The 21,835-nt window shown below is 44.0% G+C and overlaps 1 protein-coding gene across 5 annotated transcripts; it reads left to right on the forward strand.

The window, feature by feature from the left end:
• The first annotated feature begins 231 nt into the window (after positions 1-231).
• Positions 232-18,934, forward strand: EXD2 (exonuclease 3'-5' domain containing 2). 5 transcript variants are annotated; one of them, XM_080595395.1, is made up of 10 exons: positions 232-349; positions 6,947-7,039; positions 7,909-8,304; positions 9,182-9,438; positions 10,495-10,621; positions 11,240-11,562; positions 13,570-13,676; positions 13,884-14,019; positions 14,675-15,031; positions 16,178-18,934. In XM_080595395.1, the coding sequence occupies exons 3-10, from the start codon at positions 7,966-7,968 to the stop codon at positions 16,392-16,394; spliced, it is 1,863 nt and encodes a 620-aa protein (XP_080451521.1). In that variant the 5' UTR covers positions 232-349; positions 6,947-7,039; positions 7,909-7,965; the 3' UTR covers positions 16,395-18,934. The 5 variants fall into 5 exon arrangements, with proteins under 5 accessions (XP_080451521.1, XP_080451520.1, XP_080451519.1 ...); XM_080595394.1 differs by lacking the exons at positions 232-349; positions 6,947-7,039 and adding an exon at positions 7,090-7,670; XM_080595393.1 differs by lacking the exons at positions 232-349; positions 6,947-7,039 and having other exon boundaries at positions 7,090-8,304.
• Positions 18,935-21,835: the final 2,901 nt, after the last annotated feature.

Raw genomic sequence — 21,835 nt, forward strand, 5'->3', positions numbered from 1 at the left:
GCTGACCAGAGGATGGGTGCCCCTCCTGAGGGGAGCGGGGCTCCCAGGGCTTTGCCACAGAGGAAGCACAGGCGAGTCTTGTTCTCTTCAGCAACGACAAAACGCTGAAAGGCAGGCGGTTAAACAGGTGAAACTAATCTGTTTTACTTCACTGCGTCATGACACCCTCACCTCTGTGTTACTGAGGGGGGGAAAAAAAAACATTTTTTTTTTTTTTCTTTCACAGGACTGAGTCTGCCATGTGTAATACCTGACGCTGTGTGAGGACAACAGCAGTGCTGCTTGGAGTGTAACTGCTGTGAGGTGCGGCCCACAGTCCCGCTTTGCAATGTACGACCATGCACACGAGGTGAGTATTCCCAGACCTGTGGCTTGAAACTCCCAGGTCTGTATTTCCCCACAGGTGCAGGAGAACCAGAGCCAGTACCTATGGAAACTACAATTTTAGGAATGTGAGGAATTAGTCCGGTAGTTCTGGCCTTCCTTATGCAGAGCTGCACCTGCTGAGAATTAGGTGTCCCCAGACAAACAAAACCCTTCCTGACATTAACTATGGTGTGGCAGCATCACTGGGTACTGCTAGACCGCTGCCATGTTTCAGGGATGGCTTTTCAGCAGAAATTAAAATGATTTCAGTATAGGAAGTCAGTTGAGTGTTTTGGTAGTCTTCGCTAAGACTTACAGAAAGAACGCAAAATCCTATAAACCATACTTTTTAGTTGACAATGTTATAGCCTTACTTCTAATAAAATAACAAACTATCTTAGTGGAATTTTAAAAAATCAGTGAACATTTCTCATATTTCAGCTTTTTACACGTTTCTATATGTGGTATCAATAGGTGTAAATACTGGAACTTAAAAGATAATTAAAGGTACAATAATAATTTGAGAGAAATATCCAGACACAGTCCACTAACAGTTTTCTGTTGGAATGATAATTAACAATGTTAACACTAAAGCAAAAGCCAGGAACACTTAGTCTTTCCTGCATCTGAGCTGTACAAAGATTTTGCTCTAGTTAGAGCTGTCGATAGCCAGCTTTTGCAATGTAACGTGTCTAGCAAGCCTTGGTATAGACAGGCAAAGGCCCTGTCAGTTATGATTTGTGTTTATTACCTTAGCTTCAGAAACAGGTAAATTGTACTGGTATAAATCGTACTTTATAGCTCTTTGGCTTGCATGCTAAAAGATTCTATGGCATTGTGATTACATCAGAAATTGACGCTCACTTTTAAATTCCCAGCATAGATTAGCGATATTATATTTTTCTACCTATAGATTTCAAACTGACTCTATCAGTTTGTACTCTGTTCTCTCCCTTATAGTCTTCATACAGCTTGCATCCCTACAAGATCCAAGAGCCTTCCAGAAATACATTACGTAATGTGACTGTCACTTCTGTCACATGTGGTTCATTTTTTCTCCTTTCCTAAAGTATTGCTTAGGTTGGATATTTTTGTTTTTATACTGAAACAAATAGGTGTAGGAATGTTTTCTTTGAAATGTGACATAATAAAATCGCTGAAGCTCTTTCTCCATGTGCTGGATCCAGTCTCTAGGAAAGATGTGTACTTACATGAACAAATATAAATAAACAATTTTTTTTCCTAAAACCGCGGTGCTAGGATTTTCAAGAAAGGCTTAACTGATATATTTTCTTTTTTAAATCACATTTGTCAGCAGTCAGAAAGAAGATGTCATGTTGTCAGAACTCGAGAGAAAAATAATAGCAGACTGCCAAGCTTTTCTGTGAAATGCAATGTTCTTTCCCATATCCATATAGGTTAAAAATGTACTGGTAAGCATTTTTTGCTCTCCAACTCCTTTGTTTGAATTAATTTTGAAAATATTTAACACCTAAGAAATTCATCGTGACCTGTACTGCTAACATTTTCCTCTGAAAATAACATGTTGCTGCGTTAATGCCTGAATGCTGTAGTCTCATCAGAACACATACAACGATAGGTCTGAGTCATGCTGGAGTAGCACCAATGAAGCATCTTTTTCTAGCTTCATAGGAAACTTCTGCAGCTTGGAGTGGAATTAAGCCTGGACAGTACCTAGTCAAACCAATTCAACTTCTAAAATTACTATTTTGTGGGACATGTTAGCGCAAAGGGTGCTGTGCTGCAGCTGTTTGAGCATCATGGGCCAAGCTGGCCTGAGTCTGGCTAGACTGTAGACTGGGCAGGGTACCTCAAGGTCTGTTTGTACCCACTGCTTGAGCAGCTTAATTCTGTAGCATGTTACAGTCTCCTGCATGCCTCAAAAGCAGCGTGAAACAAAGCACAAAAATGTTTTGACTAATTTTAACAAGTAGACAATAGAAAGGGAGGATTCAACTGAAAAGAAAAGGGGAGATAATGAACAGGGAGATGGCTTTCTGTGGAGGAAAATGCAGATATGTAAATAATGTTTGTTGCAATACAGAACAAGGAACTATCAGAATGCTTCAAACAGAGAAGTGATGTGGTCAGAGTAATGATCTACATAAACAGCCTTGGGTTGTGGTTTCAGGGTTGCTAATTCTAAGCCTGTATGCAACCAGATATCCCACTGCTACTAAAATAATCTGGATCAGGTATGGCCATGCTGTCACATTGCTCTCACATCAGCTTGTGCCCATGCTACAGAGTTTTTGTTCTCCCTCTGGAAGGGCTGACAATACCTGATCTGCTTTTAATGTCTGCTTGTACAAAATTATCCCATCAACATTTTGTTCTGACCAAATTTGAATTGGCAGAATGAGTTAAAATTGCATTAGTGGTTTCCATCTGATGGTTGTGGCACACTTGATCGTTAAAAGGAGGACTACAGTCAGCTTTCCTGTACTGTCAGCTCATGGTATTCACAGCAGTTAAAGGCTGCGGGGTTGTGAGTCGCATTGGTCAGTGCTGGAGGGAAAGGTGTTGGGGCAGTCTAGGTATGGAAGCAAAAGACCTAAACAAGGGATCCAAGAATGGATCAAAGGACTTTGTCTAAAAGATGCCTCATAGCAGAAGTCTAAATTTAGACATACCCTGGGCACTTGTGTCTACAGAGAGGTCTCAGTCAGAACTGATAGTTGACGTGGAAGCTTGAGCGGCAGGTAGACCAGTGATGTTATCCATAGGTATGCACAAAGAAGATGAGAGGACTTGTAGGTAAGAGAAAGAGCCATGTTCTAGCTTTGCTGAGCTTTAGCTTCCTGCTAGTCATCCACAGAAAAGAGAAGGCTATGATTTGAGTTTGGATAGAGGAAGATAGCTCTGGGGAAAGGAGCAGATCTGTAAATCATCAGCGCAGAGATGGTAGTTGTGTTTGTATTTCAGATGAGATAACTGAGAGATAACGTGGGAGGATAAAAGCAGAAGACCAAGGATACAGCTCTGTGACACAGCATGAGGAGAATCTGCCAAAGAACACTTGGAAGAAAGGCCTAAATAGTAAAAGGAGGAGATTTTAAGTGAAGCGTGGTTGATTGTGTCAAGTCAAAGACAATGAGGTTTAAATACATTTTTCTGAGCACTGTTGAGCCTTTGAATGGCTTGGGTTGATCCAAAGTGGAAATAGAAAAGAGATTTGGACACCGATACTCAAATATCTATGGGGTTAGTCTACAGGTGCAACAGAGACAAGGCAGCCATTAGAGAAGGAGGTGGGTCTGGGTCAAGGCTTTTATTTATTTATAACACACTTGATTTTTTGAGAAATAGAAGGAAAAGGAGGGTGAGCCAAGAAGATGATGTCATACTTCAGCCATATCTTTTTTTTTTCCTTAATAACTCCTCTTGTGTAGTTTATTCTCTCTAGTGGAAATTAGGTGGCTTCTGGGCTTTTCTCCTTTTGCTTACTCATTTCAGACCAGAAAGGTGGGGAGAACAAGCACTGTTCTCTCAAACGTCACCCCTTGAGGCTGTTCAGCTAAAGATGTAGCTTGAACATGCAGCTGAGCTGATCTAATGACTTGTAGCTGCTGAAAGGAGGCTTTATTCTTCTTGGCTATGCATTCCGTCCCTTTCTTTGTACTGATGCTGCTGCTCATTGGGTCTGTTTGTCTGTCATTTTACTGATTTCATTTGGCTCATGGAGGTGTCCCAATGGATGCCCAAATTGGCACAGGCCAGTCAGGAGGGTGCAGCTGGGAGCAGAGTTTTGGGAGATAGGGGATGTCACCTTCTAAGCAACTATGAACTGTGGGGCCAACTTACTGTGTCTTCTGGAGCTCAGCCACTGAGGTAAGTTAAGCAGCCCTTCAAGAAACAAAATTGTGAAATTCCTCTCTATTCCTACATATGCAATGAAAGAGTTGGCAATTAATGGAGAAATATGTTGGTGATGATTAATGGCAATACAGCTCATCCTCATGGGATCAGTCTGGCAGCTCACACCTCTGAGAGCTGTTGTTTCAGATTCTTTGCAAAACCTGCAAACTCTGGCAGATCCCTTCGCTGAGGGAGTTGCAGCTGATTCATCTTTTGGCTTAGGATGTAGTTTCACTGAGATCTGGCTCTGTGGTGAGCCAGTCCAAGGAGTTAAACCAGGAGAAAACTCTATTTTTTGCTGTGTTAGCTTTCTGCTCACTAAATTCCTTGAATCAGACTGGCACCAATGTTTGCAGAAGTGAGGCAGTAGAAGGAAGGCTACAGGTAGAAGGGGGAAGCAGAATTGTGTTTTCAACAGGAGCTAAACCTTCCATCCACCTTGTTACAGTGTGAAACTCCACCTTTAGGATGTGGCTTCACAGTTGATTTCAAATTGATCTCATTATGACTTTTTGACAAAAGAAGTCCTCCTACTACCTCCCTGATACCAGCCCTGTTAAAAAAAAAAAAAAAAATCCTGCTCCAAATGACTGGTTTGAAGATGTAGTCATGGGGTTACTAGCATTGACACAAGGAAGATAAATCACATTAGGAGTTGAAATGTGAGTTTGGCTTTCTTATGTAGCTTGGGATGGGGCCCCAAATGCAGTGTTATTAATGAGCTAGTGGGGGCTACACGCGGCTCTCTGCTCATTGTCTGCTCACAGCAATTTAGGTCTTGACTGGAGCCTCTTTCCTTTGATATTCCACTATCATTGATTTTCCTTTGAACACTGAGTCATTTACTCTAGTCTTCTCCCTGTTAAAGGATGAGCTAATGGGATTATAAAAATATTTTTTTCTGTGATCAGCAGAACAAGCGAAGCCTGGTTTCCTACGGACTTGTCCCGATGTGGCACTGCTGTGTGGATTCTCTGATGTATATTAAGCAGTGTCTGCACGTGCTTGCTATTTTATCAGTGGCAGTTTTATTAGGGTCTGTTTCGTTGACTCGGCTTTGCATTTCACAGAAGTCACCTTTGAAAGCTCTATCTCTTTGTACAAATTTAGATGGAATTGGGCAATGGCTCAAACATGCCTTTTTTTTGGCAAGGAAAGGGAGGAAGAAAGGGGACCCACAGGCAGAAACGCCAACAGACAGTGTAATTGCATAAGCCTTCTTTCCTTAGGAAATCAGGCTAAAAATGAGTCTTTTGACATCGATCTCTGCAGAGATCTCAGATCAGGTTACAGAGAGACAAAGAAAAGTAAATCTTGCTGTTTACCATGTAAAGGCTTCAGTTACCTGCTGCAACAGATTTCTCATAAGTAAGGCTAAGCCAGCAGTTGGTGTTTACTCACTTGGTTACCTTCTCATCTTCGGCAATGTCCCCGTCAGGCTTTGGGAACTTTTTTTTTTTTTTTTTTTTTTTTTTGCCAGAGTGCACTCATGCATCAGTTGCTTTCATTTATTTTTAATTTAACCTTTACACTTGAATAAATGGGTATGTAGGTAGTAAGACAAGCTGTTAAAGAGGCTTGTGGTTTACAGGACTCTGATGTCAGTGATAGCATGAAAAACAAAGGCTTTAGATGCAGCCAAGGATACAATCCTGTTATTATTGAAAAGCAAGGCTCGGGCATTACATTATATCATATTTTCTCTGTACTGTGTAATAAGTGCTGGGATATTTTATTTTTCCTCTCTACACAAAACTCCTATTACCTTAGAAACTGAAATAAACACTTTGTAAAAGGAAAGACTGGCCTATTTCGGGTTTCTGGGTGGATGTCAGTTTATTACAAATGGATCAAGCTATGAATAAACTTTGCAGATTTGTTCACATTTGGTCACTATTTGGAGCTCAGGTCTCTCACAGAGTTCTTAAAGATGCGCTACCTACACCCAGCAGGGTGGCTGGACCTTGAAGTGCAGACACAGAGGCTTCTCAGGACTTGGTTATGTGGTCTCTGAAATAAGTGTGTAGTGACCCCAGATATTATTATTTTTTTTTTTTTCCTTTGGACTAGTTTACAGGTGGATCAGTTCCCTGAATCTATGCCCCTGTCATTAAGGAAATATTAGTGCTCGACCTAGGGACCAGGGAGCAAGCAGTCAGTCGGGTTTAACACAAATTGTGGTAATATCCAAGCAGTGCTCCAGGTCTGTACTTGGTTACAATGGCCATGTAACACAAAGCATTGTACGGTTTGGGGGAGGCAGGGGAACGAAGTGAGGGTAGGAGGGACGGAGAGCATCTCCATCTGGCTATGGGAACTCTCAGTTAGAGCCAGGCCACCCCAGCTTTTTCTCCTGTGCATACCCTGCGTTGTGTGATGAGCTTCAGAGCAGGAGCCTCCTGCCCTGTGATGTGCGTTTCAGCTATCAGCTGGGTCTGGTGCATCGGATCACGGGATGGAAGGAGAAGCTGTGGCCCAGCTATGGCTGTGAGGACGAAGCACCTCTTCCTTGTGGAGGGGAGCGTACCAGGAACAAGATGTGTGTTGCTACAGCGTGCAAGATTGCACTGCTCTATAGAGCCCAGGGGATTAATATCAAAATGGATAATAATTTCTTTGGTGCAGAGCAAGATTGAGGGTCTTTGCAGAAAAAAAGAATTATACAGAAGCTGTTACTAAAGCATTTGTATGTTCAAAACAGACCATTCAATGGAAAACAAACTTTTCCCGACTTGATCCCATCGCCTGTGAGATCTGACATCTCGCTGCCCTGGGCTTAGCCCGGCTCCTTATGGTAAGCAGCTGTTGAAGCTGTAGGGGATGGGTCATCTTATTGAAATCCCGCTCCTCTTGGCATCTGCCCTGGTGACTGCCCTCGGCTGTGCTGCTGCGCCCAGCGGGCGATCCGTCTGGTAAATGCCAGCTCTCCTGGGGAGACCTTCCTCCCCTCTGCGACAATTACGCTACAAGGGGCGAAGTTAAAACCAAACCCAAGTTTGACACGAGTTGTCAAAGCAACTTAAAGCACTATTCCCCGTGGGTTGGTGCCTCCTTTAGGCAGGTGCAAGCGGCTGGGCTTCAGCAGCACAAACACGGGGAAGTGAGGGAACCGCTGAGGAACCTGAAGGAGCCGGGTGCTGCTCGGCTGCCTTTGGGCTCCCGAGGGATGGGGGCTGGAGCCTCGCCGCTTTTCGAGGCTGTCCCTGGCTGCCCGCAGCAGCTCCGCCGTGTGAAGCCTCCCGGCTGTCCCCCAGCCCCTCGCCCCTCGCACATCCATTTTGGAGGCGGCAGCGCCCGGTACCGGGGCCGGAGGCCGGCCCGCCGCCCGCCCCGCCTCAGCGGCCGTACAAGATGGCGGCGCCCAGGGGCCGCCGGCTCCTCCGGGGAAGAGGAGGCGCCCGCCGCCCGGTGCCGCACACGCGCAGGTAGCGGCCTGGACACCCGGCGGGGCCCGGGAGGGCGGCCGGGGGCTGCCCGCATCCCGGGGGCCCGGTAGCGGGGGTCCGGGAGACCGAGGCCTGGCGCCTCCCGCGGCGGCCGCGCTCGGGCCTCTCGCCGGGGCCGGCCCCGAGCGATCCCAAAGCGGCCCGGGGGGGCTGCGCCTCCGGCTGCGGGGCTGCTGGAGTTGTCGCGAATTCCCCCCTCTCTGCTTTTTCTTTGCAGGCCGTGATAAAACCCCGCAGTGCCGCTCCGAGTGGGTGAGGGGAAGGGGGATGAAAGATGCCCAAGCAGACAGCGGTGACAGTTGCTCTGGCGACCCTGCTGGGTGTTGCGGTGGGGGGCCTGGTGCTGTGGAAGGCAGCCCAGCGCCGGAAAGGGAGAGCGCGCCGCGGGGATCAGCGAGAGGAGGCGCTGAAAAAGTCGGGAGATGAGACGCCGGTTAAGGCAGAGGATAAGGAGGTGCTTTCCGTCTTCACATCTCCCACCTTCTCCCGGGCAGAGAGGAGCCTTGGTGCAGACATAGTGATAGTCTCAGGGCAGGAGGAATGGGATCGGGTCGAGCCTCTGCTGAAGAAGGAGCTGGAGAAGTGGCCGGTGCTTGGAATTGATTGTGAGTGGGTGAGTGATCACAAGTGCCTCTGCTTTAGGTTGCAAATTGCAACAGGAGATCATCCAGGGAGGAGCTATTCCTCTGCTTGAATGGATACCACTCGGCTGACTACTGAAACCGTGATTATCTATCATGATAACACTGAATTATCCACTAATTTTGATTGTTCTCACATTTAAATCTGCTGGCTGTAAGTTTTTAGTTCACTAGTTGTATTTGTTCGCTGAACTTCTGTGATAAGTCTAGTTCTAAACATGCAGCGATAATTGTATAGTTAAATAGCACTGTATGTTTTATATAATATCTCTTTACATGTGGTTTACCAGAAGTAGTTTGGATTTACAATATTTTAAGTACATCCATGTACCGAAGAAAGAGTTTCTTAAAATTAATAAACCAGAAGAGGAGGGTAATGCTGATAAGAAGTTAGAACTCTGTGGGCATACCAGAAAGCAGTATTCATCTGCTGCTTGTATGTTTGCCTATGTGAGCTCTTGGAACAGACTTTGAGTCATTTATAAAGCTCGTCTTCGCCATCATTTTGGCTGGAAGTTTATTCACCCCACATTCATTAGTACAAGCCGCAGTTAAGCAGTGTGCCATAAACACTTATGTAGTGCTGACGTGGATTAAGGAATGTGTCTGCTTTCTTCTGACAGCCCAGCTGTGAGGGGCAAGGGTGAAAGGGGGGAAATTTCTCTTGCAGGGTTGTGGCAAGAAGTAATCGTGGGACAATAATACTGTGAAAAAAATCACATAATTTGCAGGAAAAGCTTTCAATTGCATAGTCTGATAAGTATTTCCTGTCTTTGGTGGCCTGTTTTACAATTTGGTCCAGCTGCAGCACTGCAAGTAAACCAACTGTGATTTTTACCTTTATTTCAGGTATCTGTGGAGGGAAAGGCGAATCCTGTATCCCTTCTACAAATGGCTTCTTCCAGTGGCTTCTGTGTTCTCATCCGGTTGCCCAGGCTCGTTGCCAGTGGACAGACTATCCCAAAGACCCTGTTGGACATCATGGCAGATAGCACTGTATTGAAAGTAGGGGTAGGATGCTGGGAAGATGCTTGCAAGTTGCTTCAGGACTATGGTCTTCCAGTCAAAGGGAGCGTGGATCTCCGGTATTTAGCCATGAGACAGCGGTAAGTGTCTGAAGACAGAGGCAGCTCTGTTTCTAGTACACCATTTGAGTTTGAAATATTAAAAAGTAATTTGTGTGTGCTGGATGATGCCAGGCAGGTAGGACTGGAGTTCTCAGGATGGGGCACTTTCTTTAGAGCATGGGCACTGATAGCAGCAGCCCAAGAACGCATCAGGCTTGTATTCTGTGGCCTTAAAGGAAATGAAATCACGAATGTTAATTGTGTCAGTTTGTCTTCTCATGTAATACCCGTAAGGGCTTTTTTGAGTATCTTGCTTTGTCTTGTAAGAAGTCCAGGCACAGTGATGCAACACAGCCAGAGAGCTCACGATGTAAACAGATGCTTGAATACACTGCTTGAAACTATGGGGTAAATGTGTGATTGGCACTTAAGTGGAACTGTTAAATTACAGGATTTCTTGAAAAATGGCTTAAAAAAAAAAAGCTCCAATTTACTGTTCTAATATCAGTGTTTCCTATTATAGGTTACAATTGTGATGCTATTTTATCATCCTCTGTTCTTCCTAAAATAAAATGTTTTACTTGGGAATGTTCTTCACATTCAGTATATGTGCATTGTTAGTGATGTGGGGCATGGATTTGATGACCTGATGGTGCCTTTTTAGCACTGAGGATGGATTCCTCTTGAGTCATTCCTGGCTCTCATGCCCCTCAGAAAATGTCTCCAGGCCTGTTTATTAAGTGGCTGATGAATCCCTGGGACAGACAGTCCATCACTCTATGACAGACCTTTTTATTTCAGAAGCAGGTAGTTCAGAGCCAAATACTTCAGCCTTAGACTCTACCACCTCCCAGCCTTGCCTGTTTTGCATATTGCAGACACTAGGTAATTACCAAATCTAGGTCGGACATTTTAGTGGAGAGGAGGGAGAGGGCCTGTAAAGCTGACAAGCAGCTGTATGCTGCTTGAGTGGGAGTCATGCATCAAGTGCGTTGTGTTCTGGCAGAACCAGGTTGTGTGAGGCCATCTGAATTTGCATTAGTGTTTAGTTTCATTTTTAATGTGCCTGTTTTGCTTTCTTTGTTAAAACTGAAGGAAGGATCTACTTCACAACTGCCTTAGCCTTAAGTCTTTAGCTGAAAAAGTCCTGAACTGCCCGCTTGACAAGTCTCCTCATATGCGTTGCAGCAACTGGGAGGCAGAAGAACTGACACAACATCAGGTGTGTCTTCCACTTCATCTTTGTGTTTTGGGAGGAAAAGCAAACTTCTTATTAAAGGAGAGACCTTGTAACAGGGAGATCTTGTTCTTCTTTGAGTTCTGTGTTTCAATAGCTTCTGTGTGACTATGATCCCAAGTCAATTTCAGACTCCGTGCCTGAGTTTCCCTCCTTTTCCATGAAGACAATTTTCTGTCATTCTCTCTGGATTCTTGACCCTTGTTTTCCTTTAATCCTGGAAGATCGATAAGGCCGGATCCCTTGAACGAGTGGTTTGTGCTCCCAAAGCCTCACTCTTTTATTTTCTTTCCTCCAATTTATAGCAGTCAGTGCAATATCAGATAAAGACCCTGGAAACCTCGTTCACCATCTTTAGACTATTATGGTTTCCCTAATTGCTTCTGCTCTTTACAGTCACGCTGCAGATGTCTACAAAATCAGTGACCAGTAGAGGGAGTGACAGGATAAATAATCACATTGAATGCTAGTAGGCATTGTGCCAAAAGGGAACAAGGGAAAATAAATCCAGCTTCTGTTTGTACTGAATCTAGTGTTAAAGACCGATGGTGTTTGGGAGTGTTTGCTGTTTGCGGGTATCTCAATGTCTGTGCTTTTCTGCAGGTTCTCTATGCTGCTAGGGATGCCCAGATCTCAGTGGCTCTGTTCCTCCATTTGCTGGGCTTTGCCTGCCTCCCTGCTATATCTGAAGGTGAAAACTCTGTTGCTGCTTGGGAAAAAGTACTGAGTAAATGCCAGGGCTTGGTGGATATCCCATTTAGAGGAAGGAGGAGTGGCAGCACAGGAGAGAAGAGTGGAGAGGCACGCTCCCCTCAGAAAATAAAGAATCGGAAATCTTCGGTGAATGTCCAGTCCTCTGGCAGTCAGCAAGTGAGAGATCCTCGGAGGCAGAAGAGAAAGCCTCTGGGTGTGGGATATTCTGCAAGGTAAGTTTGTGAGCAAATTTTACTCCTTGCAACACAGGTTTAAAAAAAAAAAAAAAAAAATGACACTTCCTCCTCTAGTTATTAAACAAAGTGGACAATGAGAGCTACGAAGGGGCACAGCACCAAACAGTCACAAGAGCCAAATCCTATTTCTGCTTTCCCAGTTTCCCTCCATTGAAAGTGGCAGGGGAACTCAGATCTGTACTAGGCCATGAGTAGATTGAGGGGATGTCTTCAGTTTTTACCTTCCCTTATAATATGGAGGCCTTAGCTCAAGAGCAGAGTCCCAGCAGGAGGCAGTTGGCTGTCTGGGTGGCATTTCCAAACGTCTGAGTCCTGTCTCCTCCAGGGAAAAGGGGGCAACTGCATAGAGATTGTCCTGTGAGCAGGATCTGCCTCGTAAGCTGGTGTTCGTGCTGTGCTGCTCCAGATCACTGGGGTCACAGAGATGTCAAGGGACTGCAGACCTTTCAGCAGACCTGAAAGCTGCCTCTACTGGGGGTGAGAGGGATTATGTGAGGTGCCAGGGAGCGCAGGGAGGACCATCTGTAGCAGCATCAAAGCACTCTGTACACCAGGGAGGGAGGAGGGAATGGTTCTACTTTGTCCTGGGACAAATGCTAAATTATTATGGCCTTTTGCTACTGTGAGTTCAGTTGTTTTTAAATAAAACAAGTAGGAGTGATCTCTTTAAGCTCAGCGTAGTGGGAAACACAGAGAACTAGTATATTTGTTTATGTTTGGGTGCACTCTAATAAAATTAATCACATAGATGTAGGAACTTAAACACCCTCTTGCCCCACCTTTACCTTTATTTGGGAAGAAAAACATTCATTTTGGTATTTGTTTTCTCCTTTTTTTGGCAGTGGAGTCATTGTATTGTAGTCAATAACTTTGATTTCATTAGCAGTCATTAACAATATCGTGTTGTATGCGGTAAGTCCCTTCAGATATATATATATTTTTAATTTGGAGCTTGTGTCGTACAAAACAGAAGGACTATACTTTATGGGAGGATTAAAATTTAAACACAATTGAATTCCAAACTAACCTGATATCTCCCTATGGCTGCTTGGTTATTTATTTATTGTTTTTAACCATGCTTGATTTCATGAGAGGTCTGTAGATCCACTGTTTTTTGCAGTATCTCCAGCGGTCTGGTTCTGGTAAGACTGGGTGTGATTTCAGAAGTCTTTTTCTATTCTTCCTTTCTGTGAGCATGTTCAATTTAAATGTTTATTAATTTAGAGTTGAGAGGTACTCATATTATGATGGTGACTGGGCTGAACTGCTAATGCTTGGTGGAAAGAGACCTCCTGTATCTTTACCTTTTTTTTTTTTTTGTTCCTACCCTCCACCCCCAGCGACGTCAGGAGAAATCCTTTTGCTAGATTACATTGCCTATGAATCAGACTTTTGAGCTGGTAGAACTCTGCTCAGTGAGTTGAACAAATACTGAGTGAATTTCCAGTACTCCAAGGGTTGTTTTTTTTCCTAATGTTGCTCTTGGATAAATAATTACTGTTCACACAAAGTTTTAGAAAAGTCATCTTAATAAATCATTACAATATGGGTTTAGGTAGCTGATCCTTGAAATGGCCTTGTCTATAGGCTGATAACACTCCTACAGCTTGCTTGGAGCTCATCTTCATTCTTGACTTCAATTTTTATTTTTTTTTCTAATGTAGATTTTTTTTTTTGAAAACCATTGTCATTGGTGGTATCTCTTGAAAACTGGGATTCAGAGTTAGCGCTTCTATTGGCATCAGGAGAGCAAAGATACCTTACAGTCAATTCGTGAACCTCAGATACATTTTTAGATGTTCTACTTCCCCTAGCAGCAGCCTGTGCAGCACTCAGCAGCCTAAACCATGTCTTTAGGGGCTCCTCTCCCTCCTGTGCCTTGGATGAGGCTGCAGGAGTTGCAGTGTGGAACACATCACCATAGAGAGCTCTGTTCTTCTGGCATGTTGTTATAGTTTTTGCAATGTTATCCTTGTTTCATAGAAAATCTCCACTGTATGACAACTGCTTCCTGCATGCACCAGACGGACAGCCCCTGTGCACCTGTGATCGCAAGAAGGCTCAGTGGTATCTGGACAAGGGGATCGGAGGTGAACACACTAACTTCCCTGTTGATACTTAAAACACAGCGTTTTTTTCATGTTTCTTAGATAACTGGACATGAATTCTTGGTATCCTTTATTACTGAAAATGCTGTTGTGGATTCGTTAGGACGTCTCCCTTGTTTTAGCATCATTATCCTAGCTCTCAAATACAACGTTGTCTTGAATATTCTCTGCTTGCCTTTGTTCTTTCAGACCTAGTTAGCACAGACCCGTTTGTTGTGAAGCTGCGGTTTGAGCCTTCAGGACGTCCCGAGTCTCAAGTCGATTATTATCTGACGGTCAAAGAGAACCTGTGTGTTGTATGTGGCAAACGGGAGTCCTACATCCGGTGAGTTGCTTAGTGGGGTAAGAAGAAGTTGCATCTAATTTAAAAACAAACAAACAAAAAGACTGAAGCCTGCATCTAGTTCAGCGTCCAGAAGCATGATTAGTGGGTTGAAATGTGTTTGTTCACATCCTAGAAGGTCTGTCACTGTTTGAATGCTCTGTGGTCACGTGTATCTGGGTAAGTTTAACGCCGAGCAGGCTTTCCTCTTAGAGAGGGTGGAGGAATTGGTCCTTGGATAGAGCGTGTGTGTTGCAGTTTGAATTACAGGGGGCAGTAGTAGCAAACACATGCTGTTCTGATGGCATTATCTTCTGAAAATAAATATGCTATTCCTTCCAGTACTTAATCCTGATATTTTTGGAAGGCTTAAGTGAGCCTGAACTTTATGAAGAGACAAAGGGTGAGATTGTTGTCTTTGCTGCTGTTTCGTTGGCAGGTGTGCTTCTTAAAAACGAGAAATGTAGAAAACCTGTAGAGGGAAGTACAAACAAGGGATTTCTGAAACTTTTGTGGTGCATTGAGAATCCTGGCACTGGTGATCTTCGTTTTCCTGCACTTTTATTATTAGTTGTACTTTTGTGGGCCAGGAAGAGGAGAAGTCAGTGAGTAGCAGCTCCAGGCAAATGTAATGAGCTGGCTGACTTGTCTTCCCCAGGAAGAACATTGTTCCTCACGAATACCGAAGACACTTCCCCATCCAGATGAAGGACCACAACTCCCATGACGTGCTCCTACTCTGCACGTCCTGCCATGCCGTCTCCAATTACTACGACAACCACCTCAAGCAGCAGCTGGCTGAGGAGTTCGGTGCCCCCATTGGCTCTGAGGAGGGCGTGCGTATGCTGGAGGACCCTCTGCGCAGGCAGGTGCGCTCAGGGGCCCGAGCTCTGCTGAATGCAGACAGCCTGCCTGATCCCCGAAGGGCAGAACTTCTGCAAGGCATCAAGGACTTCTTTAACACAGAAGCAGTGACCCCAGAGATGCTCCAGGAAGCAGCTGGTCTGGAAACCAGGTATAACAAGCCCAGCAGTAGATGTAGCATTTTAGTTGTTTATGTGAGCACGTAAATTCAACAAAAGGGTGTCTATACACAGAACCTTGCGTAAATATTTATGGAGCAAAATAAAATTAAAATCCAGCAGCATTTGCAGAGCTGAGGATCACACATACTGACTTTTTACCACTAAGCTTTTAAATGAAAGCAAGGTAAGACCTATTGCTGGATTCCTTGGGATATGATTGTACCTTCCATAAAATCATGGTGTCAAGTTAAGGAATTTCTGAATTTGAGACTAGTAGAAGTTGATCTGCACAGGCAAAAAGAGCCCCTAAAACCACAACTTTATCACTTGTATAAGCCTGCAGAGTCTGGATTTATGGTATTCATACACTTAACTAGAAAGCAAAGAAAGAAAGAAGGTAATTGTGCTGTATCCTGAGGCTCTAAGCAGACAGGCACATCCTGGATTTCTTATTGTGCACTTGTTTACTCTCTTTACCCCTCATGCTGGTAGTGGTCTTTGGGCTGCAGCACTTGTGTTTTCCTCTTTTCATTTCTTTTCCAGCAATCTCCTTCTGTTCTTGCTCATCCCTCTTCTCCTTTACTATTTACTGCTTCCTTTTGAAGGACAGACAGATCACGGAGGGAGACTGAAAGACAGTCATACCAGAAGTCTCCTGTCTTTAAGCCTCCCAAATACCTGTTCTTAACTAGTATCTGATCTTCGTCTGCATGAAGACGGTATTTTCTCCTTGTTAAACTCATTGGTGCTTGTCATGTGCCTATGTAACATCCCAGTACCTATCCAGGCAGGGAATCCAACGGCAGGATCAGGGCTCTGGAATATCGTGTGGTTCTTGCCCTGAGAAATCTGCAGTCTGTCTCCTGAGGAGCTTTATATAGTATTGCTATAAAAGAATAACAATTCATTTCAAAGAAGCCAGCTTTCCGGCATAGCTGTGTTCCAGAAAGCAGTCTGGCATTGAAGCAAGGCTTAGAAGTTTCTCTCCCGGCTCCCCTCCTGGTTAGCTTACACCATGTGGCTGTAATTAAACCACACAGCTGAAATCATCTTCAGTGTCTTGCTGTTTCCTGCAGACAGGTCTGGAGTCTGACGGTGACCTTGTGTGAAAATAAACTCTGCTTTTGTCCTGGCAGGATCTGCAACGAGAGCTACATGCCACACGGACTGAAGGTGGTGCAGTGTTTTGCTAAAGGAGGCCTGCGCTCCCTGATGCAGTTGGAGAGACGCTGGCGGCAGCACTTCTTGGACAGCATGCAGCCCAGATACCTCCCAGAGCAGTGGTCAGTGGACCATAACCACACTAAGCTGATCCGAAAGTATGGGGAGGATCTTCAGATCGAGCTGTCGTGAGAGTCACTTCCTGGACTCTAGATAGGATCTAATGGACATACGTAACTGAAGGTGGAAGGGCTGTTTTTATTTCTGTTTCTCCACTAACACCTGAGCCTGGGTTTGTGAACAGGCAGCAGTGGGTCTGCCAGATTTGGCATTTATAAGGAGTTAAATCCGTTGACTTGAATTTTATCAGGTGGTTTGGAATTTTTAATCCTAGACTCACTGATTAGTTCAGTGCAAGAGCGATACGCCAAGGGAATTATCCTTCTCTAGTTGACTATTGGGAGTTATTTTCTACCCCCGGGATGCCTGGTGCCTCCAGGCCATCTCTTTTAACACAGAGCACAATATGTACGTGTTTCCAGGTTTTCTGAGAGATGTATATGTGCACCTTGGCTGCACCTCAAGAATCTCCTGATAAAAATCTTTCTTTGCTTTCAGTGCAGTTGTACTCACATGAGTTCTTCTCAGAGAAGAGTACCCACTAGAGAGAGATTCCTTGTTTGGAAATAGCAAAGAAACCTTACCTTTATTATTTTATTTTTTTTTTCAGATTCTGAGCTGTATCAGCATTCCAGATAGGCCTCACTGTCCTGGTGCTTGAGGAAAAGTAGTACTGTTAGGCAGTGTGGAAGCGCCCATGTCAAGTTTTTTAAACAGCTTCCAGCAGCGCAGAGTCTGTTTAAAAAAATATATATAATAATTATAATTTACCAATTCTACTTGTTTATCCTGAGTAGCTCTCAGCAGGTACCTTTTCACATCAGAGTGAAATGCGGCCAGGTGTCTTAAAAGGGATGAGAAGAAACAAATTTTTATTAAAAACCAGCATCTTTTAAGTGGTCAGATCATGTGTGGCAGGAAACTGGAAGATCTGGTGTTCTGTTCCTGGATTTGACTTGTGTGGTGGTGAGCAGGTCATACTCTCTCCATGCCTGTCTCTAAAATGGGACTAATAATACTTACCTATCTCACAAGGGTGTTGTGAGGATTAATTAAGATTTTTGTAAAATGCTTTAAAAACATGAGCCAGTGTGTGCTAATTATTATTGTTGTTTTTAAAATTGTGCTGCCGTCTTGACTTTTCATAAATATACGTGTTTTTTGCCTGGTGTTAGACCCTAGTTAAAATACAACTTTTAAAAAGTACATACCCATTTTTGTGAAATTACTTCTGATGATTTTGATTGCATGAGATGATTGTGCTTCTCCTGAATGAAACTATGCTCAACTTCTATAAGCCTCTGTAGAGAAGTTTCAGTGAGACTCTTACCATGCTTCACACTGCTGTGTATAGCACAGTTGACCCATATTTCGTAATAACCTTTGGGCAGAATGCTATTGGGCTTGCTGTGATTGTGGTGGAAAGTCTCCTCTATCAGATGATTTGAGAAATTTCACAGGCCATGGGTGAAAAACACATTTGTAGCAGAGCCTGTTTGAGATGCGTAGGAGCCACGGAGAAATTGGATGTTAATGTCATCCCAGAGGAGCTGCAGAAGCAGTCCGGGCAAAAGGAATCAAAGGTTTGTGATAAATAGTACTTATCACAGAGCCACAAACAAGACCATTTTCATTATAAGGGCAATTTTATGTCTTTCTTGCACCATTGACAGGTCTTGACAAAAACTGATGAAGCCAATGTGTTCTGTCACTGTGCTCGTTCACACAGCTGATTGTAATCTCAGCAAGACCCTCCTGTCTACAGCAGGAGCTTGGATGTAACTACTTCTTGCCAAAGCGTTTTGAGCATGTGTTCAGGTAGTGCTGTCTCCTGTCTTTACTGATATCAGGTCAGTGTGGTGAGAGCTCTTTGCATGGTTCTGAAAACCCTTTTCAGCCATCAGGAGTGCAAACTGCCCCTCTCACTTCTTTGTTCTGTTTCTCTCCCTTTGTTCTGATGCATGAACTCCTGATAAAGCTGTGGTTGTTTACAGGAACCTATCTGTAGGTGCCAACAGGGCCGTTGCCTTTTCTGTTTACTGCGAAAAGAAAGTGATGTTGAGAAAGGAATTAGACTAAGGGTCCTCTAAACTTAAGGAGTTTGTGGTATCACTAAACAACTTTCTTTTTTTTCAAATCACTTGTTTAGAAATAGGAGTTTGCAATGAAAACTTTCTTCGTAAATATTTTCTTAGCATATATTCTTCATTGTTGTTTGTAAGATAGTCTTAACTTGCATGATTTTAAGTCAACCTTGAAAGAGGGGGAAAATGGTATATTTATTGTGTAGAAATGGATTATTTTTATATGATGGTGATTTAAAATGTTTTTGTCTTTTAATAGAATATGCTTGCTTTTTCTGTTCAGTAGGTCTTGCATATGGTTATCAGGAACACTTGCTGGTTTACAGGGTAGTAGCAGTTCTACTGGGAGGGTCAGAATGTACTGATTACTTAAATTATTATCAGAATGCACCGCTTCCTCCTTGTAGAGTTGCTCGGGCTCTGGAATGTATGGTGATTAGAGGAAGAGCAAAACCAGCCTACAGATAAAACTTCTACGTAGTCTTTATTGTTACATTCAGTAAAAATCTGCTCTTTTACCGAACTTAACCATCAGTCAAGCTCTTTTTTTTTTCTTTTTTTGCATGCCTGCTTTTTCTCTTATTTCCCTGTGTCTCACCCTGTCCTTGTGAGTCCGTCATTCCTTAGGGTAACACCTGGACCTCATCATCTGGATTTCCTTTTCCAGTGCCTTTCCCTGCTGATCTCCCAGGTACCAGGATACTGTACTTCTCAGCAACGCGGTAGCAAGTTTGCTCAGGAATACTTGAATTGTTCTGAGGTGGATTTTGGGTACTGTCCTTGGCCTGACTATGTTGGTCAGTCACGTCAGCTGCAGATCTACCTTTTTTTGAATAAATCTTAGGTTTGGCTGAACCTGAGGACTCACCTAGGTTGCCCCTAGCATCTTACCTCTACTAGGACTCTCCTGCAATAAACAGTGCATCCGTCCTTTCAGTGGAGGGAGAGAATTTCTGTGCCTCTCTGTGGGCTGGCTTTCACAACATGGGATTTTTCTTTCAGTCGCTTGTCACTTCATGCTTGTGAGTTTGCCCAAGGTACGCTGCCAGAGATGGGGAGAGAATGTTTCCTTTTCGCTGGCACTTGCTGCTACGTGCCTCAAAGTGATTCTTGCAGGTTAGTGGGGAGCATCCTTCAGATGCTGCAGTCCTCAAAACCTGCCTTGGTTTGTGAATTCCCTGCAGCTTTTGCCTCAATCCTTTCCATTTGAGGCATTTTGTCCTTGTGAAGTGGATGTGCTTGGGGTGCCTCTCAGATTTCCCTCTGTTCTATGTGAGACCTGAGGAAGGCTTGAAAGAAAGTCGGGTTTCATTCTGGCAAAGCAAAGAGTTAAGGACAGTCAGCCTGCAGTCTTCTTCCCCTTGTTCTTACAGCTTGAACAGGCTTACACCAGAAATTTTGCCACTCCAGAGGATAATGACAAAATAACTTCGATTTTTGTAATGCTGCTGTGAAGCCTTGAGGTAAGAATTTTTTGCTGCCCTAGCAGATATGGTTTACTCAATACTTTTCTAAGAATATGACTGAGTTCATGTTTCCAGAGATGCTCCTCTGGAGCTGGAGCAACAACAGCACTGGTAGTATGTTAGCTTGCCTTCCTGCATGGGATATAAACTGACTTGTGTCCTCCCAAACACTACAGTTTGCATTTTTCTTGGCTTTGCAGCAGTTTTGACATGATTACGTGGTGCAGGAAGTACGGGTGAGCAGCATTTTCGGTAATCTGGCGGTTGGAGATGCAGTGAGTGCTGCTCTTCTGAACAGACCACACATGACATGTTAATTATTCTGTTGACAGACTTGGCATTTGGAGTGCCTTGATTTCCCTCCTCTGACGGTCTTTAAAGGTCTCAGCTGTCACATCCCATGACCGACAGGGACTGAAGACACCATACCCCCGTGGGCTTCTTGCATTTGGTACTCCTTAATGCCAGGGATGCGAAGCCATCTTCCTGTTGCATTTCTATTGCCCTGGCTCCCTAGGGAGTATCTGAACTCTGCACTGTCTGTAACAGTTTGTTTGTTTGTTCTACTGTGTCGTTCCCCACTGCCACCACCCGTGAGAAGTACCTCAATGCCCACGTCCTGTGCCTGGATGCCTTTGGGGAGCTGGGACCTTTGCACATGCAGAGGGAGCCTTTCTAATAAGGAGTCGCCACCATTCCTCGCCACTGTGCAGTGTGATTTAGAGGCATCTCCAGTCTGAACCAGTAGGTCAGTTCCCATCACTTACTTTTTGGTCACCTTCTCCTTCCTCCATGAAGGCTGTTTCCCACATATGAAAACAACAGCCAGGCTAAATGCAACTCTTTCCCCAGACTAATCCTGATGGCCTTCCTCATTCCCATGGTCTAATACAGACTGTCATCCCTTTGATGTTCTTTGGGAATAAGAGCAATTTTAAAGCCTTTTTTTCACATTTCTACGTTGCATTGTGTTAGCGGCATAAGGGTTTTTCCCCACCTTCGGTACGTTGTTTTGGAGAAGGGGGGAGGCAGTTTAAGGTAAGTGCAAAGATGGCATCCTGCCTCCTCTGGGAGTTTTTAGGGGAGCCACAGTTTGCCCTCTTGTATTAGCCCAGCATCAACGTGATTTTGTTATGTGCTTTTACAGGTAGCGAGATTAATGCTGGAGAGAGAGCCAACATGCCTAAGTTTAGTAAGGAAAAATAATACTAATAAAAAAAGCCAAATAAGCACGCATGGAACATAATTCTCTGTATTCAGAACAGGCTCTTCTTTCACTGTGAATTGCACCATGAACTGCAGGCAGTTGTGGCAAGGATTTTCTGCACCAAGGTTAGTGCTGCACCCTCACTTCCCACTTAACTATCACCGTGCTTGTTTCTGCCTTGAATTAGCCAGTGTGATACTACCCGGAGTCTCGGTAGTGCCGGTCGCCAGGAAACAGAGCAAAACCATCTTTCTTTTATTATTTTTTGCAAGGGACTGGATTAGTCCAGTTTTGGAGATGGAGGAAGAACAGAGGGAGTGAAAACAAAAAATAGGACTGGGGCTTTTACTGTAAAATAGAGATGTCATCTTCAGATAATAAGAAACCATTTCCTTGTACAGGAAAAACTCCAGCTTCAGCTAGAGATGATACAAAATATGGCTTCTATTTTTTTTTGCTTAAAAATGGAAAGATTGTGTAGTGATGAAGGAGCACAAGAGAAAAGACATTTATATGTCTCAGCACAAATGTGGCAAGTCTGGGAAAAAGGAACTACTAGGCAGCTGCCAGACTTGCAGGCTTAAGAGAAAAACTGCATGCCCAAGCCCCCTCCACAAAAATATTTTTCTCTAAGAAGCTGTTTTGCATTGTAGCGTGCTCTGTAGGGCACTGACACATCTCTCTTTCACATTGATTAATCCTGATTGATCATCCTTTGTAAAATGCCGAACAGTACTTTGCATCAGCTGAGATCTG

This window comes from Anser brachyrhynchus (assembly GCF_964034855.1).
Source record: "Anser brachyrhynchus genome assembly, chromosome: 5".
In the NCBI taxonomy this organism is placed as follows: domain Eukaryota; kingdom Metazoa; phylum Chordata; class Aves; order Anseriformes; family Anatidae; genus Anser; species Anser brachyrhynchus.